Raw genomic sequence first — 20757 nt, 5'->3', positions numbered from 1 at the left:
CAATGCGGGGGGCTGTAGAGGGTGGCGGTGGGCGTTGGTGGGCAGTGGAGGGTGGCAGTGGGCGTTGGTGGGCAGTGGAGGGTGGCAGTGGGCATTGGTGGGCAGTGGAGGGTGGCGGTGGGGCGGTGGGTGGGCAGTGGAGGGTGTTGGTGGGCGTTGGTGGGCTATGGAGGGTGGTGGTGGGAGGTGGGTGGGCAGTGGAGGGTGTTGGTGGGCGTTGGTGGGCTGTGGAGGGTGGCGGTGGGTGGTGGGTGTTGGTGGGCAGTGGAGGGTGGCGGTGGGCGTTGGTGGGCAGTGGAGGGTGGTGGTGGGCGTTGGTGGGCTATGGAGGGTGGTGGTGGGCGTTGGTGGGCAGTGGAGGGTGGCGGTGGGCGTTGGTGGGCAGTGGAGGGTGGCGGTGGGCGTTGGTGGGCAGTGGGGGGGGTGGGCATTGGTGGGCAGTGGAGGGTGGCGGTGGGCGTAGGTGGGCAGTGGAGGGTGGCAGTGGGCGTTGGTGGGCAATGGAGGGTGGTGGTGGGCGTTGGTGGGCAGTGGAGGGTGGTGGTGGGCATTGGGCAGTGGAGGGTGGCAGTGGGCGTTGGTGGGCAGTGGAGGGTGGCGGTGGGAGGTGGGTGGGCAGTGGAGGGTAGCGGTGGGCGTTGGTGGGCAGTGGAGGGTGGTGGTGGGCGTTGGGCAGTGGAGGGTGGCGGTGGGCGTTGGTGGGCAGTGGAGGGTGGCGGTGGGCGTTGGTGGGTGTTGGTGGGCGTTGGTGGGCAGTGGGGGGGGTGGGCGTTGGTGGGCAGTGGAGGGTGGCGGTGGGCGTTGGTGGGCAGTGGAGGGTGGCGGTGGGCGTTGGGCAGTGGAGGGTGGCGGTGGGCATTGGTGGGCAGTGGAGGGTGGCGGTGGGCATTGGGCAGTGGGGGGGCGGTGGGTGTTGGTGGGCAGTGGAGGGTGGTGGTGGGCGTTGGGTGGGCTGTGGAATCGTGGGGCACAGCCTTGAGTCTGTGGTTTCCAAAGGTTGGAACAAAGCCAGAAGGGTGTTGCCGTGGGAGGCGTCTGGAAGGAGGTTGTGTTGCGTGTGTCTGTGAGGGACAGCGTGGGTCGGATACCCCGCTGCCCAGATGCGGGACGTGGCTCAGAAACGGGGTGTCAGGAAAGGCCCCGCTCTGACCGGGTTCTGCCGACTTTGCATAAATGTGGGCCTTTGAGTTTGGATTGTGTTACATTGTGTTTTGAGCTGCATTTGGCCCAGGAGGCCAGCGGGAGCAGGCAGGGGTGAGCTCAGGGTCGCGGAGAGAGGAAAGGTACCGTGAGAAACTGATGAGACCGGCTTTTCCTGGAGAAACTGGGCAGAAGTGAGAGCCAGCAGGGTCACTGCAGAGGGCGAGCCCGCCTTCCCTTTAAATGACCGTGACTGAATATAGCGCATCTATCAGAAGTGCCCACAGGGTGCAACCAACAGGTGCTGCCCAGCTGGACTCGCCAGCGCGGGGGGTTTAGGAGGAGGAGTGGCCGGGCAGGGCTGGCCCGGAAGAGGTGCAGCTTCCCGCTGGGTCCAGGCCCTGCTCCCAGGAGGAGCCAGGCTGGTTGTGCAGGCGAGTGCGGGAGCCACGGCTGAGGGCGGTCGGTGGGCTCACGGGGCCCAGGCACGTGGTGAGGTGAGGGTGCAACAGGCCAGCAGGGAACGGAGTGGGCGCCGCATGGCCAGCCACGGCCCCACCTTCCACCGGATGCGGCCTGTGCCCTGCAGCGCTCGCATTTGCAGTGGGTGTGACATCCTGTCGGTGGCCTGGCTCCCAGGTCAGGACCAGCCCGCCCCTTCCCAGCTGCCAGCCACAGGCAGACACGTGTTACGCTGGCCCACGTGGCGTGCTGGGGACTGCTGCGCATTTACTTAGCGTCGCATCTACACAATACCCTGCACAGTGCCCTGTGATGCGGCAGCGCCATCCCTCCTCACGCTGCCGGCTCCTTTCCGCGCTCTGCCGAAATTTAAAGCACAAATAAGTGACATGCGAGGCGACATGCAGGCCAGCAGCCTGAGGCGACGTTAGGGTGTGGGTCGTGTGCAGTGTCCTGGAGGGACCTCGGGCCGGGGACCTGGCCAGCAGCACACACTGACCAGGGGGCAGGAAGGGGGCCCTCCGAGGAGATGAGGTGCCCTGGGACAGCCTTGGGGGACAGGTGCCTCTGGGCTCTGAGGGTGGGGCCAGGGCCAGGGACGCAGGAGGCGCAGGCGGCCAGCGGTGCGCCCCGCCCTCTCTGGGTCAGCCTGGGCACCAGGGCGCCTTCCTGCCCGGAGGGATTCACTTTGGGGGGCCAAGCTGGGTCCAGTGTCCAGTGCCTGGGCCGCAGGGGCGCCTCCTGGTGCTGCCTGCCCCTCAGCCTACAGCCTCCGCCTCCCGCTCAGGGGTCTGGACCCAGCTGCCCTTTCTGGGTCTGCCCACCTCCCTGGAGGACTCTTCCCACCCGATGCTGCTCTCCTGCAGCCCAGCCGCCCCCCCAGGCCTGACTCGCCAGTCCCTGGCACTCGCTGAACTGGCAGCAGGTCCCAGTGGAGGCCCTGGGCCAGTGTTTCTCCTCTCCCTTCTCCCCCCCCCCGCACCCCTCCCCACCCCCGTCTCCTTCAGAAGAGCTTTCCATGTGGAGCACTTTCCCTGCAGTGCAGTGTCCACGCAGCAGGCACGTCCCGTGCTCAGTTCCAGGCAAAACCAGAACAGCGTGTCCCCACTGCTCTGCGTGGAGCGCGGGCCGGATTGGGTGGAGCGGCTGTGCTGACCCGAAGCGCTGCCTGCCAGTGCTCGCGCCTGGCCCCTGCGGCTCCTGCCAGGCTGGCTGGTGCTGGTCCCGTGGCTGTTGGCCCGGTTCTTACCTCCCCACCCACCGTAAACCCCAGAGCTGGCACCAGGGGCCCGGCCTCTGCAGCCCCAGGTCTCCCAGCCAGCCCTGGGCCAGCGCCAGGACCTGAGGAGGCTCACTGCCCAGCAGCCTTAACTCAGCACAGACTTCCTCCAAACATAGAGTAACAGACGTCATGAATGAGACGTGCCAGTTGTCATAAATGGAAGGTAACTCACAAGGAAACTCAGCAGGAGCATAGGGTGACCCCGCACTGGGGCTGCTGCCTCGTTCTAAGGCTGAGGTCAGTGAGCACTGGGGCTGCTGCCTCGTTCTAAGGCTGAGGTCTGAGCACTGGGGGTGCTGCCTCGTTCTAAGGCTGAGGTCAGTGAGCACTGGGGGTGCTGCCTCGTTCTAAGGCTGAGGTCTGAGCACTGGGGCTGCTGCCTCGTTCTAGGACTGAGGTCTGAGCACTGGGGGTGCTGCCTCGTTCTAAGGCTGAGGTCAGTGAGCACTGGGGGTGCTGCCTCGTTCTAAGGCTGAGGTCTGAGCACTGGGGGTGCTGCCTCGTTCTAAGGCTGAGGTCAGTGAGCACTGGGGCTGCTGCCTCGTTCTAGGACTGAGGTCTGAGCACTGGGGGTGCTGCCTTGTTCTAGGACTGAGGTCAGTGAGCACTGGGGCTGCTGCCTCGTTCTAGGACTGAGGTCTGAGCACGGAGGGGGGGGGGGGGATCCTGGCACCCGCTCTTGGTTCTGACAAGGCCCTCAGGGTGGCAGGGAGCAGTGCTCGCGCCTGGCCCCTGCGGCTCCTGCCGGGCTGGCTGGTGCTGGTCAGCTGGCTGGTGCTGGTCAGCTGGCTGGTTAAGGCTGCTGGACAGCTCTGCTCTCCCCCTAAACACACCCTTGTCCCCTCCCAGCAGGTCCTCAGGCAGGGGCATGGGGTGGGGGATGTGGATCAGAAAGACGATGCCTGGGGGGCTGAGAGAAGGCAGGTCTCTGATCTGGAGGCTCCCCTCAGTGGGCCCTGGGCGGCGGGCGGGGGTGGGGAGCCCAGCACAGGGGGTTCTCGAGGTCATGTGCCAGCTTTACTTCTGCCTCATCCCCCGGATAATGGGGCTTTCGGGGTGACATACGATGTGGCTACAATCTTCCCTGGTTGGGAAAAAACAGAAGCGAGGCCTGGCGAGGCTGACTGTGGGGAGGCGCGGCGTCTGTGCCGTGCAGGGAGGAAAGTGGGTCACGGGCAGAAATAGAAGTGGCAGCAGGAGCCGGGGCGGCCTCTTTTCAGGGCCTCCAGTCAGGCGGCTGTGCCCTGGGCGGCGCGTGCTAACCCCCGGCCTGGCCCCTGCTCTCACCCGCTGAGCCTGGGGTGGGGGGGAGGGGCACGCGGGGGTCGTCTCCTGAGTGAGTGAAGTCATCACGGACGTCCCAAAGGGTTGCAAGCATGCGCCCAAGCCCTGTGTGAGGACATCGCCACCGGGCAGCCTGGGGCCTGCGCCCCAGGACTAGGACGAGGACGTGGCTGCCCAGCTCCCGGGGTCAGAGCCGGAGTGCAGCCCGCCCCCGGCCCATCCTTCAGTGCCAGGCTGTGTTCAGGAGCCCTGTGCGCAGGCAGGGCAGCCCGCCCTCTAGTTCGCCTCCCGGACTCCTGTGGTCGCGTGGTGGGGGTCTGCAGGTGCAGCCCTCCGTAGTGACTGCTGGTGGGAGGTGCTGTGGAACTAGCAGTGTCTCCGTTCCACCAGGTTTTTTATTTCTATTTCTGTGGACGCACAGCTGGGCTTTATTCAGTAGGTTATATGCTCCGTTGGTGAGTTACCCCTCACCGTGCAACCAATGCCCCAACTCCACACTGTGCACACACCTCTCCCCATTCTCCAAGGTCGGGGGTCCAGGTGTGGCTCAGCAGGCGGTTTGGGGTCAGGGCCCCTCGTGAGGTGTGGCCAAGGCTGACCTGGGCTGAGGGGCGACCAGGGGTGAGGACCAGGCCAGCTCACGTGGCTCCGGGGAGACTCAGTCTCTAGCCAGGGGGGTTGTTCCACAGACCGTTCATGACGTGGCCTCGCGTGAGCCAGTGAGCCAGGAGGGAGGGAGACAGACAGACGCTGAGGCTGAGAGACAAAAGGAGAGAGGCAGAGAGAGGTGGAGAGAGGCAGAGAGAGTTAGAGAGAGGGATTGAGATGAACGCAGATGAGAGACAGGCAGGAGAGGGACAGACAGACGGAATGCCCATACGTGGCCCCCCTTTGTAACCTCGGACCACAGGGACACTCCCGCTGCTGCCCGCAGACCTGTGTCCCTTGGGTGTACGCGTGTGGACACGCCCTTTAACCCGCCTGGTAGCACGGTGCACTTAGACGCTCAGAATGTCCAGATGCCGCCGGTGGGCAGCCGGGCGCTGGCATCTGCTTCCCTTCTGGCAGGAGGCGTCGTCCAGCCCCTGCCCTCTTCCTGCCGACCTGACCCCGTGCGTGGGCTGTCGCCCTGTGCCATGCTCCTGTCGACATTTGCGTGTTGTCTGTTGTGCCTGTAAACTGGGGTCACACTTTTCCAGGCCAGCACCGCAGGCTTCTCCTCTGATTTTCTCTCTTCCACATGGGGATCCGAGTGATGGCCAGGAGCCTGGCCTCCCCTCTTTTGTGGTTTGACCATGAATCTCCTTGGAGAGAGCCATGGTGTTTCCCAGGAGCCTCGGCTCCTTTACAAATGCTCCCCAACACCCTGTGGGGTGCGCCGGGTCCCTAATGCTGCACAAGGTCCTGGTCTCCAGCTACAGAGCCATGCCTTCTCGGAGAATGCTGAGAACAGCGCTGGCCTCGGGTCCTTGTCCCTGCCCCCAGCACACCGTCTGCTCAGGCAGCCTGGTGGGGGAGGGGCACCAGGCAGCCTCAGGGCTCAGACAGTAGGCTGCTTCCTTCCCTCCAGCTCACCTCAGTGAGGCCCAGAGGGTCACTCCCCCTGTGGGTGTAGTTGGCACTGAGGCTGTCCTCATGGGATGATGAGAGCGTCCCTGAAGGATGGGAGGAGCCTGAGGAGGGACTTGGTGCTGAGACCCGGTGACTGGGCAGTGGCGGTGCGGTTGGAGGGCAGGCTGGGCAGTGGGGTGTACGGGAGGGGGTGGGGGGATGGTCCCAGTAACGACCGGGGATCCCCTTGCAGATCGAGTCTGGGTTCTTCCACGAGAGCGATGTGAAGATTGTGGCCAAGTCCATCCGAGACCGCGTGGCATTGATCCAGTGGCGGCGGGAGAGGATCTGGCCAGTGCTGCAGCCGCAGGAGCGGCAGGACCCGGGCAGCCCCGACACAGCCAGGGCTCCGCACGCGCCCCTGCAGGTCCAGGTGACCTACCACACGCCGGCGGGGCCGCTGGAGCCCGAGGAGCCCGAGGCGGACCAGCACCTCCTGCCCCCCGCGCTGCCGGCCAGTGCCACCTCCCTGGCCTGTGAGTGCCGCTCTCCCCCGTCCCCGGCTCTCCTGCGGGTGTGGGGTTGGCATGGGAGGGCTCTTCCCAGGCAGGCGTGGCAGCATCCCTGGTGCTGCACAGAGCTCTCGGCCAGCTCCTCAGGACAGGGGCACAGACGTGCAGGTCCCCCAGAGCTGCCGTGCCAGTCTGTGGGTGTAGCAGCTCCGGCGGCTCCTCATCCACTGGAGGGTACCGGCCAGCAGCATGGGGCCCTGGGCTGCCGGCCGAAGGTTGAGTGGTCGTGCTGTGTGACCTTTGTCCTTAGGAGTGTCCGTCCCCAAGGTGACCTAGTGTCGAACCTTGAGACTGTGTGTGTTACTGGTGGGCACTGGGGTCCGTGCGTACCTGGCTCTGCCCAGACCTTTGGACCAGAGCAGCGTCTTCTGCAGATCCAGGCAGGAGCGGGCCTGCCTTGCCCTCCGTGCCCACGTGCCACTGTGGCCGAGGCAGGGCGGCCTTCCTCTCTGGAGAAGCACAGAGTTGCCGGGCAGCACCATGGGCTGCGGTTGGGTTGTGTGCGTGGGGAGGTGGAACAGTCTGAGTGACGTATTGAATAGGCACCCCCTCCATTTACCGTTAACGCAGTGGGATGGTTTCAGAGCAGGCTCTTTAAGCTAAAAGCAGTGGCTGGTGTCACTTTGAGACAGTTAGCTTACTGTTTGCTTCCTTCCCAACCTCCTCAAGTTTGTTGTGGAGAATAAAACTGCTGTAGCATCTTACTCCATGTTTTTATAAACCAAATCAATCAATCGACGTGCATAACTTTGAAGGAAAAAGCGCACACACTCTGCAAATATACTCGTTAGCTGCACGGTTTCTGAGATGGGAGTGAGGAGGTTGCCTTTTGTCACATTTGAAGAGGATGTACACAAAGCCAGTGAGCGTCCTCCCTGGTCCGCTGATGCCCGCTAACTTCCCGAGACAGCCTGCACGCACGGTTACTCACACCCACACTGCACGCTCGGCTCCCGCCCACAGCACCTGCACACTCAGCACCGCACTCTCAGTCAGAGCAGGGAGCCCGTGCACAGCCGTGCCTGTGGCCACAGTGCCCACGGACAGACAGCTGGACAGACAGGGGCCCCAGGCAGCACACCCCGGAGGAAGGACCGGATCGTGGGAAGCAAATGGAAGCACACGCACCAGCACCCATCGGGAGGTGCAGCAGATGTGCCCACGAGTGCCGCGTACGCCGTGACCGCCTCCGCAGTTCAGATCGCGCTCCATGCAAGGAAGGCGTGGTCCCACTCCCCGGACCGTGAGAGTGGAATTCATCAGTAGTTTAAAATCTCTTTTTAAAATTTGATTTTTAACTATACAAATAATAGACATGTCCACCTCAGAATTTTGGAAGTTACGTGCATGGTTAGAGCTGCTGTACGTGAGACCTGTCGGGTCTCTTCACGTCCTCCGTGCAGCTCCCTCCGTCTCTTTCTTCCTCTGCGTCTCTCTGTCTCTCTTGTGAACTCCTTTTCTGTCTGTCTCTTCGTCTGTCTGTCTCTTTCTCTCTCTTTGTATAAGTGGAAATGACTGCCAGTCACCTCATTAAAAACCAGAGCCGCTTGTCTGGTTGCTTTTGCACAATCCCACCTCAGCATTCTTATGTCTTCCTCGGTCAAAATAAGTCCTAATCAGTCGTGGGAAAAAATTATTTTTATACAAAGTTGAAAAGATACCCCTTTTACTTTATTTGTTTAAATAATATTGCCAATCTGAACAGTGGCCCCCTGTAGAAATAGCTTGGTGTACATCCATGACAAATTGTAATGTTTGTGTAGCTTTTGGAATCTGGTAGTAATGGACTGGGAGTGCCGTTTTAAACAGTTTTTGAACCTTTGGTCAGATGAGCCGGTGGGCCATGTGGGTCCTGTCTGCTCCCTTCACAAGCCCCGCCCCCAGGTGTGGGCAGCTCCGCCCACTGGCCATGTCCCAGGCCCTGTGGGGTGAGGGCCTTGTCAGCCCCATTTTCCAACCAAGTTAGACCCGGCCTGTGACTTGGGGGCCGGGTTTGGACCCAGATCTCCTGCTTCAGACCCTGTCACTGTAGGTGAAGGTGGTCAGGGTCTTCGAACCCCCCATCATAAGACACGGGTGACCGCTGACCGGAGTCTTTCCGCACGCGGACATCCGGCCTCCCGAGACCCTGCGCCCTTGCAGGGCTGGACGAGGGCTTACTTCAAGGCCGGGGTGGCGCTGTGTGAGGCCCCGTCCAAGCCAGGGCGGAGGGAGCTGCCCGGCCTGTGCGGACTGTGTGAGGTGCCCTAGGATGTGTGGTGGCCTCGGCAGCCCCCCAGGTGTCAGCTGTGTGGGTGGGCTGCCAGGGCCGTCTCGGGGTGCAGTTGGTCCCTTACGGCTCTGTCGCTGGTTATGTGAAATGCTGCACATTCATTGCTTACACCACCTGGAAACACAAGTCTTCTCCCAGGAGAAACGTCCGGACGAACTGCGTGTTCGTGGGAGCCCACGTTTGCCTTCCCGGGGCCTGTGTGACGTGTCATGGGGGCGGCGTTTGGGGCCCCACTCTGAGCTGTGCTTTTGTCCTCCCCAGCGGACAGCACATTCGACAGCGGCCAGGGCTCCACCGTGTACTCGGACTCACAGAGCAGCCAGCAGAGCGTGGTTCTGGGCTCACTGGCAGATGCCGCCCCACTCACCGCCCAGAGCGTGTGCAGCGCCCCCGTGAGCGTGAGCGTGAGCGTGAGCATGAGCGAGGGGCTCGTCCTGCCGCACAGCCTGCCCTCGCTGGGGGCCTACCCGCAGCCCGCCACGGTGAGTCAGCTTGGCCCTGCCCCACAGAGCCCGTCCACGCGGCCTGGAGCCGGGGATGGGCCCTCGGCTCTGCGGCCCATGCTCAGCTCCGCCTGCCTGAGCAGGTCCGCAGGAGGTCCGTCTGTGCGGGGAAGTGCAGGCTGCAGGCTGGAGGCCTGCCGGTGAGAAATACAGAAAACAGCCAGTGAACCCAGTGTGAGGCGTGGAGGTGCATGAATCGTGAGAAATGTTTTCAGTGCCATTTGAGAAGCGGATTAAAAGGGCTCATGCGTTCGAGGAATAATTTGTAAGCCTCCTAGGTGAATGGAAATGGCTAGGTAAAGGGTCACATTTGGCATATATTTTTCAACCAGAGGCCCAGGGCATGAATTTGTGCACGGGTGGGGCCCCTCGGCCTGGCCAGCAATCGGGGCCAATTGGGGCCAGCGGCTGGGGGAGGGACCACAGGAGGTTGACCGGCAGTGGAGGTTGGCTGTGGGAGCGCACTGACCACCAGGGGGCAGCTCCTGCATTGAGCATCTGCCCCTGATGGTCCGTGTGCATCTTAGCCACCTGTGGACCTGTTGTTCAGTCGTTGAGGCTTTTATATCCATAGATGTTGATTTTAATGCCAAAAAAAGCAAAGCAATTGCTTGCTTCCCAGTCCTAAGCAGGCAGAGAAGTTGCCCTTGAGGCAGGTGGTGCAGTGCGGTCCAGCAGGAGACTTAGGGCCCCTGGGCTTAGGTGGTCAGGGCCAGGCCTGCCTGGAGCGCGGTCCCAGGCTCTCCCTCCCTCTCCACACCCTCCCACGGTGGCCCCGCCTCCACTGTCCTCTGGGCTCAGAAGCTGCTCCGGACAAGCAGTCGGCATTGGCTGGGCAGAGCCCAGGCTCTGTGGCACTGGCGTGGTTTGCTCGTATTGTGAAATGAGGTGAAGTGCAGTTAGTCATCACAGCACGAGCAGCTCTGTCGGGAAAGCCACTGTTACTCAGAGCACGTGTCTTGGCTTTGGGCTTGCCCGGTGGCGCAGGTCAGGCCTCTGGCTCCCGGCCGCCCGTCCGGGCAGCCCTGCCTGTCCAGCTCCTGCCTGCAGACGGGAAGGCCGAGCCCCGGGGGTACAGGCCGGCGGCCAGGACGGAGCTGGATGCCACCAGAGTGCTTTCTCCCATGTCTTGCCTGTTTATGCAGAAACAGCTTGGACAGAGGGTGGGAGGGGATCCCCAGTGTCCGGGGTCTCCTGGGAAGGGTGATTGTGGTGAAGGAGAGCAGGGCGGAGGGGCTGGGGCCTCCTGAACCAGCGTGGCCAGGCTGGGCGGGAGCCGTGCAGGGCGACTCGCCCGGGCTCCGCTGAGTGCATGGCAGGCTTGTCCGTCGCAGCCTTCACTGCGAAAGGTGGACACGACAGAACAGGTGCAGGTGGCAGATCACTATCCTGGGACTCACCCAGAAGCCCCAGAGACAACGACCCGTCGCTGAGAGCAGGCTGGCTCCTGCCACCTGCCGTGTCCTCCTGCTTCTCACTTCCCCACTATTTTGAAGTAAATCCCAAACGGAAAGATATTTTGTCCGTAAACATTTCAGCCTATACCTGCCGGATCCAGACCCCTGGAAACAACCCACTCCCATGGTGCACCAGCAGTGAACACATCAGCAGCAGTTCTGACTGGCCCCCCACAGCCGTGCTGGAGACCCCGCTCTGCAGGGGCCGGGGCTGCAGGCCGCATGTCTGCCTCCACGTTTCCGTGTTGTGTGCATGTGCACACGTGTGTTATACAGTCAGGAAGCAAATGCACTTTATCTTTCCCCACTGTTGTCATAACCAGCGTTCCTCTAGTTCTACAAAGCCCTTATAACGGCCTTTTCTCACGACTGCATCACATTCTCTGGTGCTAATGTTCTAGGACAGTGGTTCTCAACCTTCCTCACGCCGCGACCCTTCAATACAGTTCCTCACGTTGTGGTGACCCCCAATTTCATTGTTACAAATTGAACATAATGAAAGCATAGTGATTAATCACAAAAACAGTATGTAATTATATATGTGTTTTCTGATGGTCTTAGGCGACCCCTGTGAAAGGGTCGTTCGACCCCCAAAGGGGTTGCGACCCACAGGTTGAGAACCGCTGCTCTAGAACATTCCTTGGTTAGGAGTTGTGACCATATTTGCCTTCAAGGCCGCCACATCTTGCTTCTGTGAGTCATGTTCCTAGGCAAACCGTCCCTAGCAGATGATGGGCATGGGGAGTGAGTGGGTCCTTGCGTCTGTCAAGCTCGTGGGGGGTGGGGTCTTCAGGGCAGCCACTGAGCGTGCCCCCGCTCTCTGCAGCCTGGCCTGCCGGCGGGCTCCGTTCCGCCCTCCACCCACGCTTCGCTCCCACCGCAGCATTTCCCGGAGCCAGCCGTGAGCTTTACCCCTGTGCTGACCGGCCCAGGCCAGCCCATGCCCTCGGGCCACCAGGTGAGTGTGGGCTGCCCCTCCTATGGCCACCGTCGGTGCCTCAGTCTCCCCTGACAATCAGCCATGGCTGGCCTGGGCCCAGGGCGCTCATGGGACAGGGAGGTCTCTTGTGTCTGTGGAATTCAAGTCCCATAGCACTGAGAGGGGCCTCATTCACACACAGCATTCTCCCAGATCTGCATGTCCTGGGCTCCCTGCTGGGTTTGTAAGTATGTGTGTGTGCACACTCACTGATTATCTCTGTCACGTCCGAGCACCTGTGGGCATCTCAGTGGGACGCTGTGTAAGAGACGCCCCTCTCCCTCCAGCCTGCGCTGGCCCAGCCAGCGCCCCTGCCACAGGTCCTGGCCCCGCCGCCCATGCGCCCTCTCCAGCCGGTGCCCGCTCACCTGCCTCCGTACCTGGCTTCGACCTCCCAGGTGGCCGCGGCGCAGCCGACGCCCATCCAGATGCCACCGGTGCCTCTGCAGCCACTCACTCCAGTCCCCCCGCAGGTACCGCCCCTCTCCTCCCCGCCCCCTGCTGACGTGGTCCTTGGCAGCACATGCTTGGTGCGGGTGCCATCGCCCAGACTCGTGCCAGTGATGGTCATGGGTGCTTTTGCCTCGTGGGGGTTACCGAGCTGATGGGAAGTGCCGCTTCCTGGGAAGGCATGAGTGTCCCTGAGGTTCCCCCACGACACAGGTTCCTACCTGCCAGCTGTCACCTGGCACAGCCCAGGTTTCCCTTCCCGTCTAGTTAACCACCCCTCGCTTATTGGTGGCCGCGGCGTTTAGTTGCTTTTCAATGCACAGAGGTCGGCCTGCACCTCGTCACCACCTTCGAGCTGCCCGGCCGCGTGCGTGTGACGCTCGTGTGCTGCCGCCAGAACGGCTTTCTCTTTAGGGCAGCGGCTGCGAGCCCTGTCACCTGATGGCACACAGACTGATTCCTGAAACTCGGCAGCACTCAGAAAATGTATTTTTTGCCAATCTGACAAAATAGGTTGAATTTTGATTCATTCACAGCAGACATCGATGGTTGTGTTGGCTGTTGTTATTTCCTTATTTGACCATCGAAGGGAGAGGTCAGTGCGCTGACATATAGTCAGGCGCTGCGTGCTGGCGAGTCCTCATGCACGCCGGGCAGAAGCCCTGCTCCGGAGAGAGCTGGCCGAGAAGCGCTGGAGTGTGAAGTGTGGAACCCAGGGGCCAGGTGCTGGGTGCCTCGGACCAGAAGGTTTGGGTGCTCCCATGGTGGGGACACTCATCCTCCCAGTCCTGGTGGCACAGCCGACATGCCTGGCCATCCTCAGAACCGCCTGCGGCCCTCACGGTGGGGCCGACGGGGGCTCCCCCAGGCCACCCTCTTTCCTTCCCTGTGGAAGGTGTCATGCGCTTGGTTTCACTGGAATTGAGTTTCCTCTTGGGTTCCTTTGGCAGCAGCTGCACAGAAGTATCTCAGGCAGAACCTGGTTGTGCTGGCGCTGTCCCGGGGGCCGAGCCTCCCGGGGCCGACGTGCTCCATCTCTTTCAGATGCCTCCACCTCCTGTCATCCCACCAGTTGCTCCGCTGGCCACACTCGACAGCCTCCCCTCGGCGCTCCCCGACCTGCCGGCTGCCAGTGGGCCTGCGGTGCCGCCTCCCTCTCAGTATTTCTCTCCTGCCGTCATCTTGCCAAGCCTCCCGCTCAGTGCTGCCGGCCCCCTGCCCGCGTCCCCAGCCCTGCCTCTGCAGACGGTCAAGCTTCCCCACACCGCCGGGGCACCCCTGGCCATGCCGTGCCAGACCATTGTGCCAAATGTGGCGGCCACCGCCACTGCCATCCCTCTGCTGGCCGTGGCCCCGCAGGGCGTGGCCACCCTGTCCATCCACCCAGCCGTGGCCCAGCTCCCAGCCCAGCCCGTGTACCAGGCAGCCTTCCCGCAGATGGTGCCCAGTGACGTCCCGCCTTCTCCTCTCCACACGGCGCAGACTGTGCAGGCTGCCCCTCTGCAGCAGGCACCCCCCGTGCTGCCGCAGCCCCGCCTGCCAAGCGTCACCCACCTTCCTGAGCCGGCTGCTGTCCCCCAGGTGGGGAGCCAGGTAATGCCTGCCAGGAGGGCCTGCTGTCCCGCACTGGGAGACCCTGTGGTGCCCAAGATGCAAAGGGCCCGAGGCTCTGCTCCTTCGTGGCTGGAGGGCGGGGTCCCAGTGGGGACAGGCCAGCAGGCAGCGCTGTCCACCGGCTGGGCTCTCCTCCTGGGTGTCTGCTGCCTCCTCCTACTCCCAGCACCTGTCAGAAGCCAAAGGTTCCACGGTAGGGCAGTAGCTGCTTGTGGGTTCCCCACCTTGCTGTGCCGCGGCACCTGCCCTCACCTAGTGGGGCCTGGCAGCCTCCTCTGAGGGTGCTGGGGAGGCTCACACTGTCCATCTTGTCACCTGTCAAAACGAGGTAGGTTAATAACCCCATGTCAGGGAAATGGGGCCCCAGGGTCCAGGGACCTGATCTATCAGTTGGGGTCCAGGCAGTGGCTGGGAGCGTGTGGCTGCTGGCTCCAGGGTGGGCCTGGCAGACAAGGATGATGTCCCAGGGTCAGGAGGGGATCTTGGCCGGTGCACGCGGACAGTGAAGGGACGCAGACGCGCCGGGCTGGCTGGGTGAGCCTCCGCGTGGCTCTGCTACCTGCCCAGCCCTGTGTTTTAGAGTCAGGGCTGTGATCCACCCTCTGAGGAGAGGAGTGGGGTGGGGCCTCTTTCCTGGGCACTCTCTCACCTGGTGCCCTCCCACCTGGGTGCCTTCCCACCTGGCCCTAACCCTCAACAGCCTGTGCCATGGGCACCGTGCTTTCCTTTTAAAGCTTAGGCTCCTAAGCTAAGGTAGGCAGATGCCTCCTTTTGATTCTGCCGGGAAGATCCACCCCGAAGCATGGGTGCCGGGTGCCAGCTCACGGCACTGCTCCAGTCTGGCTGAGAGCCCGTCCTGAGTCGCGTAGGCTCCTGGGCGTGCTTCTTACTGTCTGAGTCCCAGAGGGGCTGGCACTCAGAGAAGGACGGTGGCTTCTGTTGACCACAGGAGGGCGTTTGTTTAAACACTCGCGCGCGCGCGCGCGCGCGCGAGGAGGTCAGCAGCCGGCGCCCTGGCTGTGCAGGCCCTGGGCAGCTCGTGGGTCAGAGTGGTGTCCACTCACGGGTCAAGGCCATGTGGGGAAAGCCAGGGCCTGTGGGGAGGCTCGGGGCCTGCGGTGGCAGGGCCTGGCTGGCACATGGGAGCACCGCGCTGGCTCGATTTCATCGAGGAGCTAGCCAGCTCCCCCCCTCCCCCCCTGCCGCACCCCCTCCTCCCCTGGCCGAGCAGTCTCCTGCCAGCAGGCCCAGCAGGGGGCCTTCCATTTCAGTCCGCGTCGTTCTTCCACAGAGAGCTTTTAAAGAGGGAACAGTGGGGAGTCAGGCCCACCTCCCAGGTCACCCCAAGGAAGGCCAAGGTCCAGCGCTTCTCCCTCAGGAGGCAGGGGTCAGGGCAGCGTTCGGTCCAGGCCCCGAGGCTGACGCTGAGTGACCACACGTAGGGCTTTTCAGCCAGACTCACTAGACGTGCAAAAGGGAGGTGTCGTTTTAGATTAGAGTTGACACAAGTGGGGACTCAGAGTGCCTTTGTTTGTTTCTTCTAAGTCTGTGTACAAGTGTTCTCAGAGGCCAGGGCTCGCCTGGGCAGGAGTGAGTGCCTTGGAGAGGGTGCCTCGAGACCCCCAGACCTGCTCACCCGCCCGGACAGGGAGGTGTCTGCTGTGCCCTGGCTGCTGGGCCCCCGGAAGGCAGTGGCACTCCAACTTGCATGCCTTCTGTGCTCACAGATCCTGCTTGGCCACCCGCCTCCATATGCTGTGGATGTCACCGCCCAGGCCCCCACGGGGCCCACTCCTGCTGCCGTCCTCTCCCCGCCCGTGCCGGAAGGGCTGCCCTCCGCTGCCCCCGAGCACCTGCTGCAGCTCCCCAGCTCGCAGGCCCCCGCACCGATGGCTGCGACTCCGAGCTTGCCTGTCCAGTCCACTGCGCTGCCCCCCGCCAACCTGCCCCTGACCAGTGGGCCTGGGCTCGCCAGCCTCAGCTCAGCCGTCCAGCTGACTGTGGAGTTGGCTCCAGAGGTGTGTGGGGAGGTGGGACGCGCACCTTGGGACACATGTGCCTGCTCACCGTCCTCTGCTGCCCCCAGATGTCAGTTTCCTTAAATGCATTCCAGGTGGAAGGTGTGATTGTTTTTTTACAAGTAGATTTTTTTTACAAGCCTCCCTGGCGGTGTGCTTCCTTGTAGGGGTGGCCAGAGTGGGTTAGTGTGCTTGGGAAGGGGAGGGTCCCGGCTCTTAGGGATTGGCTTGGCTCCAACAAGATGAAACCCTCATGCCCGCTGCCCTACGGGGTCTGCTTGCTACGGTCAGAAGGGACCAGGCAGCGGCTGGGCTGGCTGCTGCGCTGGCTGCGGGAGGGACGTGACCCTTCATCCTCGTGTTTATTTCAGGAGCAGGCCTCCCAGGACACGCAGCCTGGCCTCCTGCAGAGCTGTGAGAGGTATGGCCCGCGGCTGTGTCACGGGGACCCGCCTGCCCGGCCCCTCACGGGGCAGGGCTTCTGATGACATCAGTGGGGCCTCCCTGACCTGCTGGGGCCTCCAGGAGCCTCTGGGTCTTGGCCAGCACGTGCTGGAGTTGGGTTGTGCGATGCCTCAGGCTGTGTCCTGGTCCTGGTGCTGGTCTGTGTGCGAGAGTTTCCAGGTGCTGGTGGGGAGGAGACTGGGAGGGCAGGGCCCGCACCCCGTCCCCCGTGGCTCCCAGGCATGGGCATGCGGAGTTTGGGAGGGAACTGGTTACAGGAAGTGACCCTGGGTCCCACCCTCTTGGTAGGTCAGCACCAAGCTCACTGCTCTGCAAGTTCTCATACTTGCAGCAAACCGTGTGGTTGGCATGTTCCTGTTGCTTTTGCACAGATAGGGAAACTGAGGCACGGGAGAGGATTGTTTCTGAATTTTGATGTTTACCGTGAGGAGGTGGGGCTTGCTTGATAGAGCAGGAGGCTGAGAGGACCAAGGTCCTAGGTCAGAAAGCCCACGTGTCCCCCGTCACCTCAGTGCTGCCCAGGCGGCAGGAGGGCTGCGTGCAGGGGTGCCCCGTGGGGCACGGCTGGCTGCAGCCCTCAGGTGGTCTAGCTGAGCATGCAGATGCTGAAGCTCCTGGCTGCTTCCTGAAGAGCTGAGCTTCCCCGGGAGGCCAGTGTGCAGTCGTTTCGTGGGTGAGTAACCCTGGTTTTCCGACAGCTACGGAGGGTCTGACGCCCCTTCTGGAAGGGAGCTGAGTGACAGCGGTGACGGCACCTTCGGAGTGGGGAGGCTAGAAGGCAGGCCGGCCCGGAAACACCACCGCAGGTCCACACGCACGCGATCCCGCCCGGAGAGGCTCAGCCGGCCCCGGCTGACCATCCTGAATGTGAGGAGGCAGGGGTGGTGGGTGGCGGGCGGGAGCTCCCACCTGGCTGCAGGTGTGCAACACCTGGTCTCACCGTCCTGGGTCTGCAGGTGTGCAACACCTGATCTCACTACCCTGGGTCTGCAGGTGTGCAACACCTGGTCTCACCATCCTGGGTCTGTAGGTGTGCAACACCTGGTCTCACTGTCCTGGACCCACAGGTGTGCAACACCTGATCTCACTACCCTGGGTCTGCAGGTGTGCAATACCTGGTCTCACCATCCTGGGTCTGTAGGTGTGCAACACCTGGTCTCACTGTCCTGGACCCGCAGGTGTGCAACACCTGGTCTCACTGTCCAGGACCTGCAGGTGTGCAATACCTGGTCTCACCATCCTGGGTCTGTAGGTGTGCAACACCTGGTCTCACTGTCCTGGACCCGCAGGTGTGCAACACCTGGTCTCACTGTCCTGGACCCGCAGGTGTGCAACACCTGGTCTCACTGTCCTGGACCCGCAGGTGTGCAACACCTGGTCTCACTGTCCTGGACCCGCAGGTGTGCAACACCTGATCTCACTACCCTGGGTCTGCAGGTGTGCAACACCTGGTCTCACTGTCCTGGACCCGCAGGTGTGCAACACCTGATCTCACTACCCTGGGTCTGTAGGTGTGCAACACCTGGTCTCACTGTCCTGGACCCGCAGGTGTGCAACACCTGGTCTCACTGTCCTGGACCCGCAGGTGTGCAACACCTGGTCTCACTGTCCAGGACCTGCAGGTGTGCAACACCTGGTCTCACCACCCTGAGCCCACAGGTGTGCAACACTGGGTCTCACTGTCCTGGACCCGCAGGTGTGCAACACAGGTGACAAGATGGTGGAGTGCCAGCTGGAGACCCACAACCACAAGATGGTGACGTTCAAGTTCGACCTGGATGGGGACGCACCCGATGAGATCGCCACCTACATGGTGCGCAGGTGTCTGCCCGGTGATTGGGTCGGCGGCACCGCCCGGGGTGGCCAGGCTGCCCCCTCCGGGTCCTTTGGGCACTTGGCTGCCAGCCCCCTTGTGGCCAGCCTTCCCTGTCCTGCAGCTTCTGCAGTGGCTGCCGGGCCCGGTCCCCGCGGGCTGCTGCTCAAGCCTCGGCTTCTCCTGCTGAACTGTGCAGCCCTGGGCTGGGACCAGGCCGCCGCTGCCTCTGCCCACGGGGGTTTAGTGCAGAGCAGAGGCCAAGCGGGTCACTTGGTGGAGATCTGCAGGCCGCTCTGCATCGCCATAGGCAGGGCTGTGTGTGCCCCGTGAGTCCCCTCGGGCAGGGCTGCGTGTGCCCCGTGAGTCCCCTCGGGCTGGGCTGTGTGTGCCCCGTGAGTCCCCTCGGGCTGGGCTGTGTGTGCCCCGTGAGTCCCCATGGGCAGGGCTGTGTGTGCCCCGTGAGTCCCCTCGGGCAGGGCTGCGTGTGCCCCGTGAGTCCCCTCAGGCTGGGCTATGTGTGCCCCGTGAGTCCCCATGGGCAGGGCTGCGTGTGCCCTGTGAGTCCCCTCGGGCAGGGCTGCGTGTGCCCTGTGAGTCCCCTCGGGCAGGGCTGCGTGTGCCCCGTGAGTCCCCTCAGGCTGGGCTGTGTGTGCCCCGTGAGTCCCCTCGGGCTGGGCTGTGTGTGCCCCGTGAGTCCCCTCGGGCAGGGCTGCGTGTGCCCCGTGAGTCCCCTCGGGCTGGGCTGTGTGTGTCCCGTGAGTCCCCTCGGGCTGGGCTGTGTGTGCCCCGTGAGTCCCCTCGGGCTGGGCTGTGTGTGCCCCGTGAGTCCCCTCGGGCTGGGCTGTGTGTGCCCCGTGAGTCCCCTCGGGCTGGGCTGTGTGTGCCCCGTGAGTCCCCTCGGGCAGGGCTGTGTGTGCCCCGTGAGTCCCCTCGGGCAGGGCTGCGTGTGCCCTGTGAGTCCCCATGGGCAGGGCTGCGTGTGCCCTGTGAGTCCCCATGGGCAGGGCTGCGTGTACCGTTGCAGGTGGAGCACGACTTCATCCTGCAGGCCGAGCGGGAAACGTTCATTGAGCAGATGAAGGATGTCATGGACAAGGCAGAGGACATGCTCAGTGAGGACACGGACGTGGACCGTGGCTCCGACCCGGGGGCAAGCCCACCACCCCTCAGCACCTGCAGCCTGGGTGTCGGAGAGGTGAGCTGGGCGGCTGTCCTGGGAGGGCGGGGCCTGAGTCCCCCACTCCAGGCCTGCGGGCAGCAGCCACCCACCTTCCTGCCGGGAGAGCCTGCAGGGTGCAGCGTGGGGCGAGGTGCCCGCCCAGAGCGCGCGGTTAGCACAGGTGGAAGTGCCCGGCTCCGAGGCCGCGGGGCTGCGAGGCCTGGGCTCCGTGTGCTCAGTCCGCAGTTTACTGATGGCTGCCTTCACCTCCCTCAGGAGAATCGCCAGTCCCAAGCTAACGCCCCAGTATATCAGCAGAACGGTACGTGCCTCCTGAGCCCCCCCAGACTCCTGTCATTGTCCCTTCTTTCTCCAGCGGCGGGTGATTAGAGCCCCACTGAGCATGTTGTGCGGGAGCTTGGCCATCACACTGTGGGTGTTGGACTGTGTGGTGACCTCGCCCCCAGCTCCTCCCTGTCGGGCCCAGGTGTTGGCAGGGTGGCATAGATTCCCACTGTCTGCTGGCCTCGGCTGGCATTGCCCCTTCAGTGATGGTCCCTTGGGCGTCCTGGGAACTAAGCCGGTGGGAGTGCTTGTTGGGGCCCCGGGCTGCCGCTGAGGAGCCGCGAACGGCTGCATGCCCCTCAGTGGTGTGTGAGTTCCCCAGAGCGTCTCATGGCAAGTGTGGCCCAGGGGCAAGGGTCCCACGGGAGAAACATGCTTGCTCTCACCACCTGCTTTGTCCTGCCCTTTAGTCCTGCACACTGGGAAGAGGTGGTTTATCATCTGTCCGGTGGCCGAACACCCGGCTGCAGAGGCCCCCGAATCTTCGCCCCCACTTCCTCCGAGCTCCGTGCAGCCAGAAGCCAGCCCAGGTAGGACCAGCCGCCAGGCCGCCTGCTGGGGCCAGCGCTTCTCTCCCTGGCACTGCTCTGCACCTGGCTCCACTCGTGCGCGCAGGTCAGCGCCAGTGCTGTGTGCCCCGCTAAATGCAAGGAACTGGCCCCCGCTGTCATCCCAAAGCCCAGAGCCGCCTGCGGGGCTGTATTCCTCTCCAGAATTTCTACCGAATGGCAGGACCCAGGCTTGGGCTGCTGGTTACCTTGGCTGTGAGGTGCCGCCCAGGGCTGCACAGGTGTGTGCTGGAAGCGTTCCGCCTCGTTCTCTTTTACCAGTGTCATCTTGCAGCTCCCAGCTCCCTGCCCCATCCCTCAGCGGCCGCCGGCAGGGATGCCCTGCTGGTTTTGGGGTGGAAAAGTCCCTTGTAGTGTTGAGACTCTGATTTTAAATTGTCACCAAGGAAAATGACGCTCGGATATTGATCTTTATCTGGTGGACAAATACCAGCAAACTTGCCCTTGGGCTGTCGGTTAAGTCCTGATTTTTGTGGTTCCTTGGGAGGCTGAAAAGAATCACTTAAACAGATTTAAGGTTAATTCCCTATAAGCTGGCAGGAAAACGTTGCTGATTATATAACTTGACAGTCGTCCTTTTCATCCACATTTCCACTTTCTGTCTTCAGTTACCTGCAGTCATCTGTGACCCAAAAACATTAGATGGAAAAATCCCAGAAATAACAATCCATAAATTTTATTTACTTATTTTAATTTTTTAAAAAAATATGTTTTTATTGATTTCAGAGAGAGGAAGGGAGAGGGAAAGAGAGATAGAAACATCAATGCTGAGAGAGAAACATTGATCCACTGCCTCCTGCACGCCCTCTACTGGGGATC

At 62.6% G+C, this 20757-nt stretch overlaps 1 protein-coding gene across 7 annotated transcripts in view; it reads left to right on the top strand.

Moving 5' to 3' along the window:
- WNK2 (WNK lysine deficient protein kinase 2) overlaps positions 1-20757 on the top strand; it is a 122636-nt gene that overhangs the window by 48022 nt on the left and 53857 nt on the right. For all 7 annotated transcript variants that reach the window (XM_070400897.1, XM_070400896.1, XM_070400901.1 and 4 more), the window contains exons 8-19: positions 5973-6255; positions 8825-9045; positions 11350-11481; positions 11790-11975; positions 12997-13545; positions 15294-15584; positions 15956-16005; positions 16748-16916; positions 17746-17862; positions 18890-19060; positions 19301-19346; positions 19780-19899. In XM_070400897.1, the coding sequence (XP_070256998.1) occupies positions 5973-6255; positions 8825-9045; positions 11350-11481; positions 11790-11975; positions 12997-13545; positions 15294-15584; positions 15956-16005; positions 16748-16916; positions 17746-17862; positions 18890-19060; positions 19301-19346; positions 19780-19899 (2335 nt within the window). The remainder of the gene's footprint in view (positions 1-5972; positions 6256-8824; positions 9046-11349; positions 11482-11789; positions 11976-12996; positions 13546-15293; positions 15585-15955; positions 16006-16747; positions 16917-17745; positions 17863-18889; positions 19061-19300; positions 19347-19779; positions 19900-20757) is intronic.

This window comes from Myotis yumanensis, unplaced genomic scaffold (genome assembly GCF_028538775.1).
Source record: "Myotis yumanensis isolate MYYU_CA2020_CCGP unplaced genomic scaffold, mMyoYum1.0.hap1 SCAF_21, whole genome shotgun sequence".
Taxonomy (NCBI): domain Eukaryota; kingdom Metazoa; phylum Chordata; class Mammalia; order Chiroptera; family Vespertilionidae; genus Myotis; species Myotis yumanensis.
Note: the sequence above shows the minus strand (reverse complement) of the source record. Positions and strands in the feature narration are given on the sequence as shown.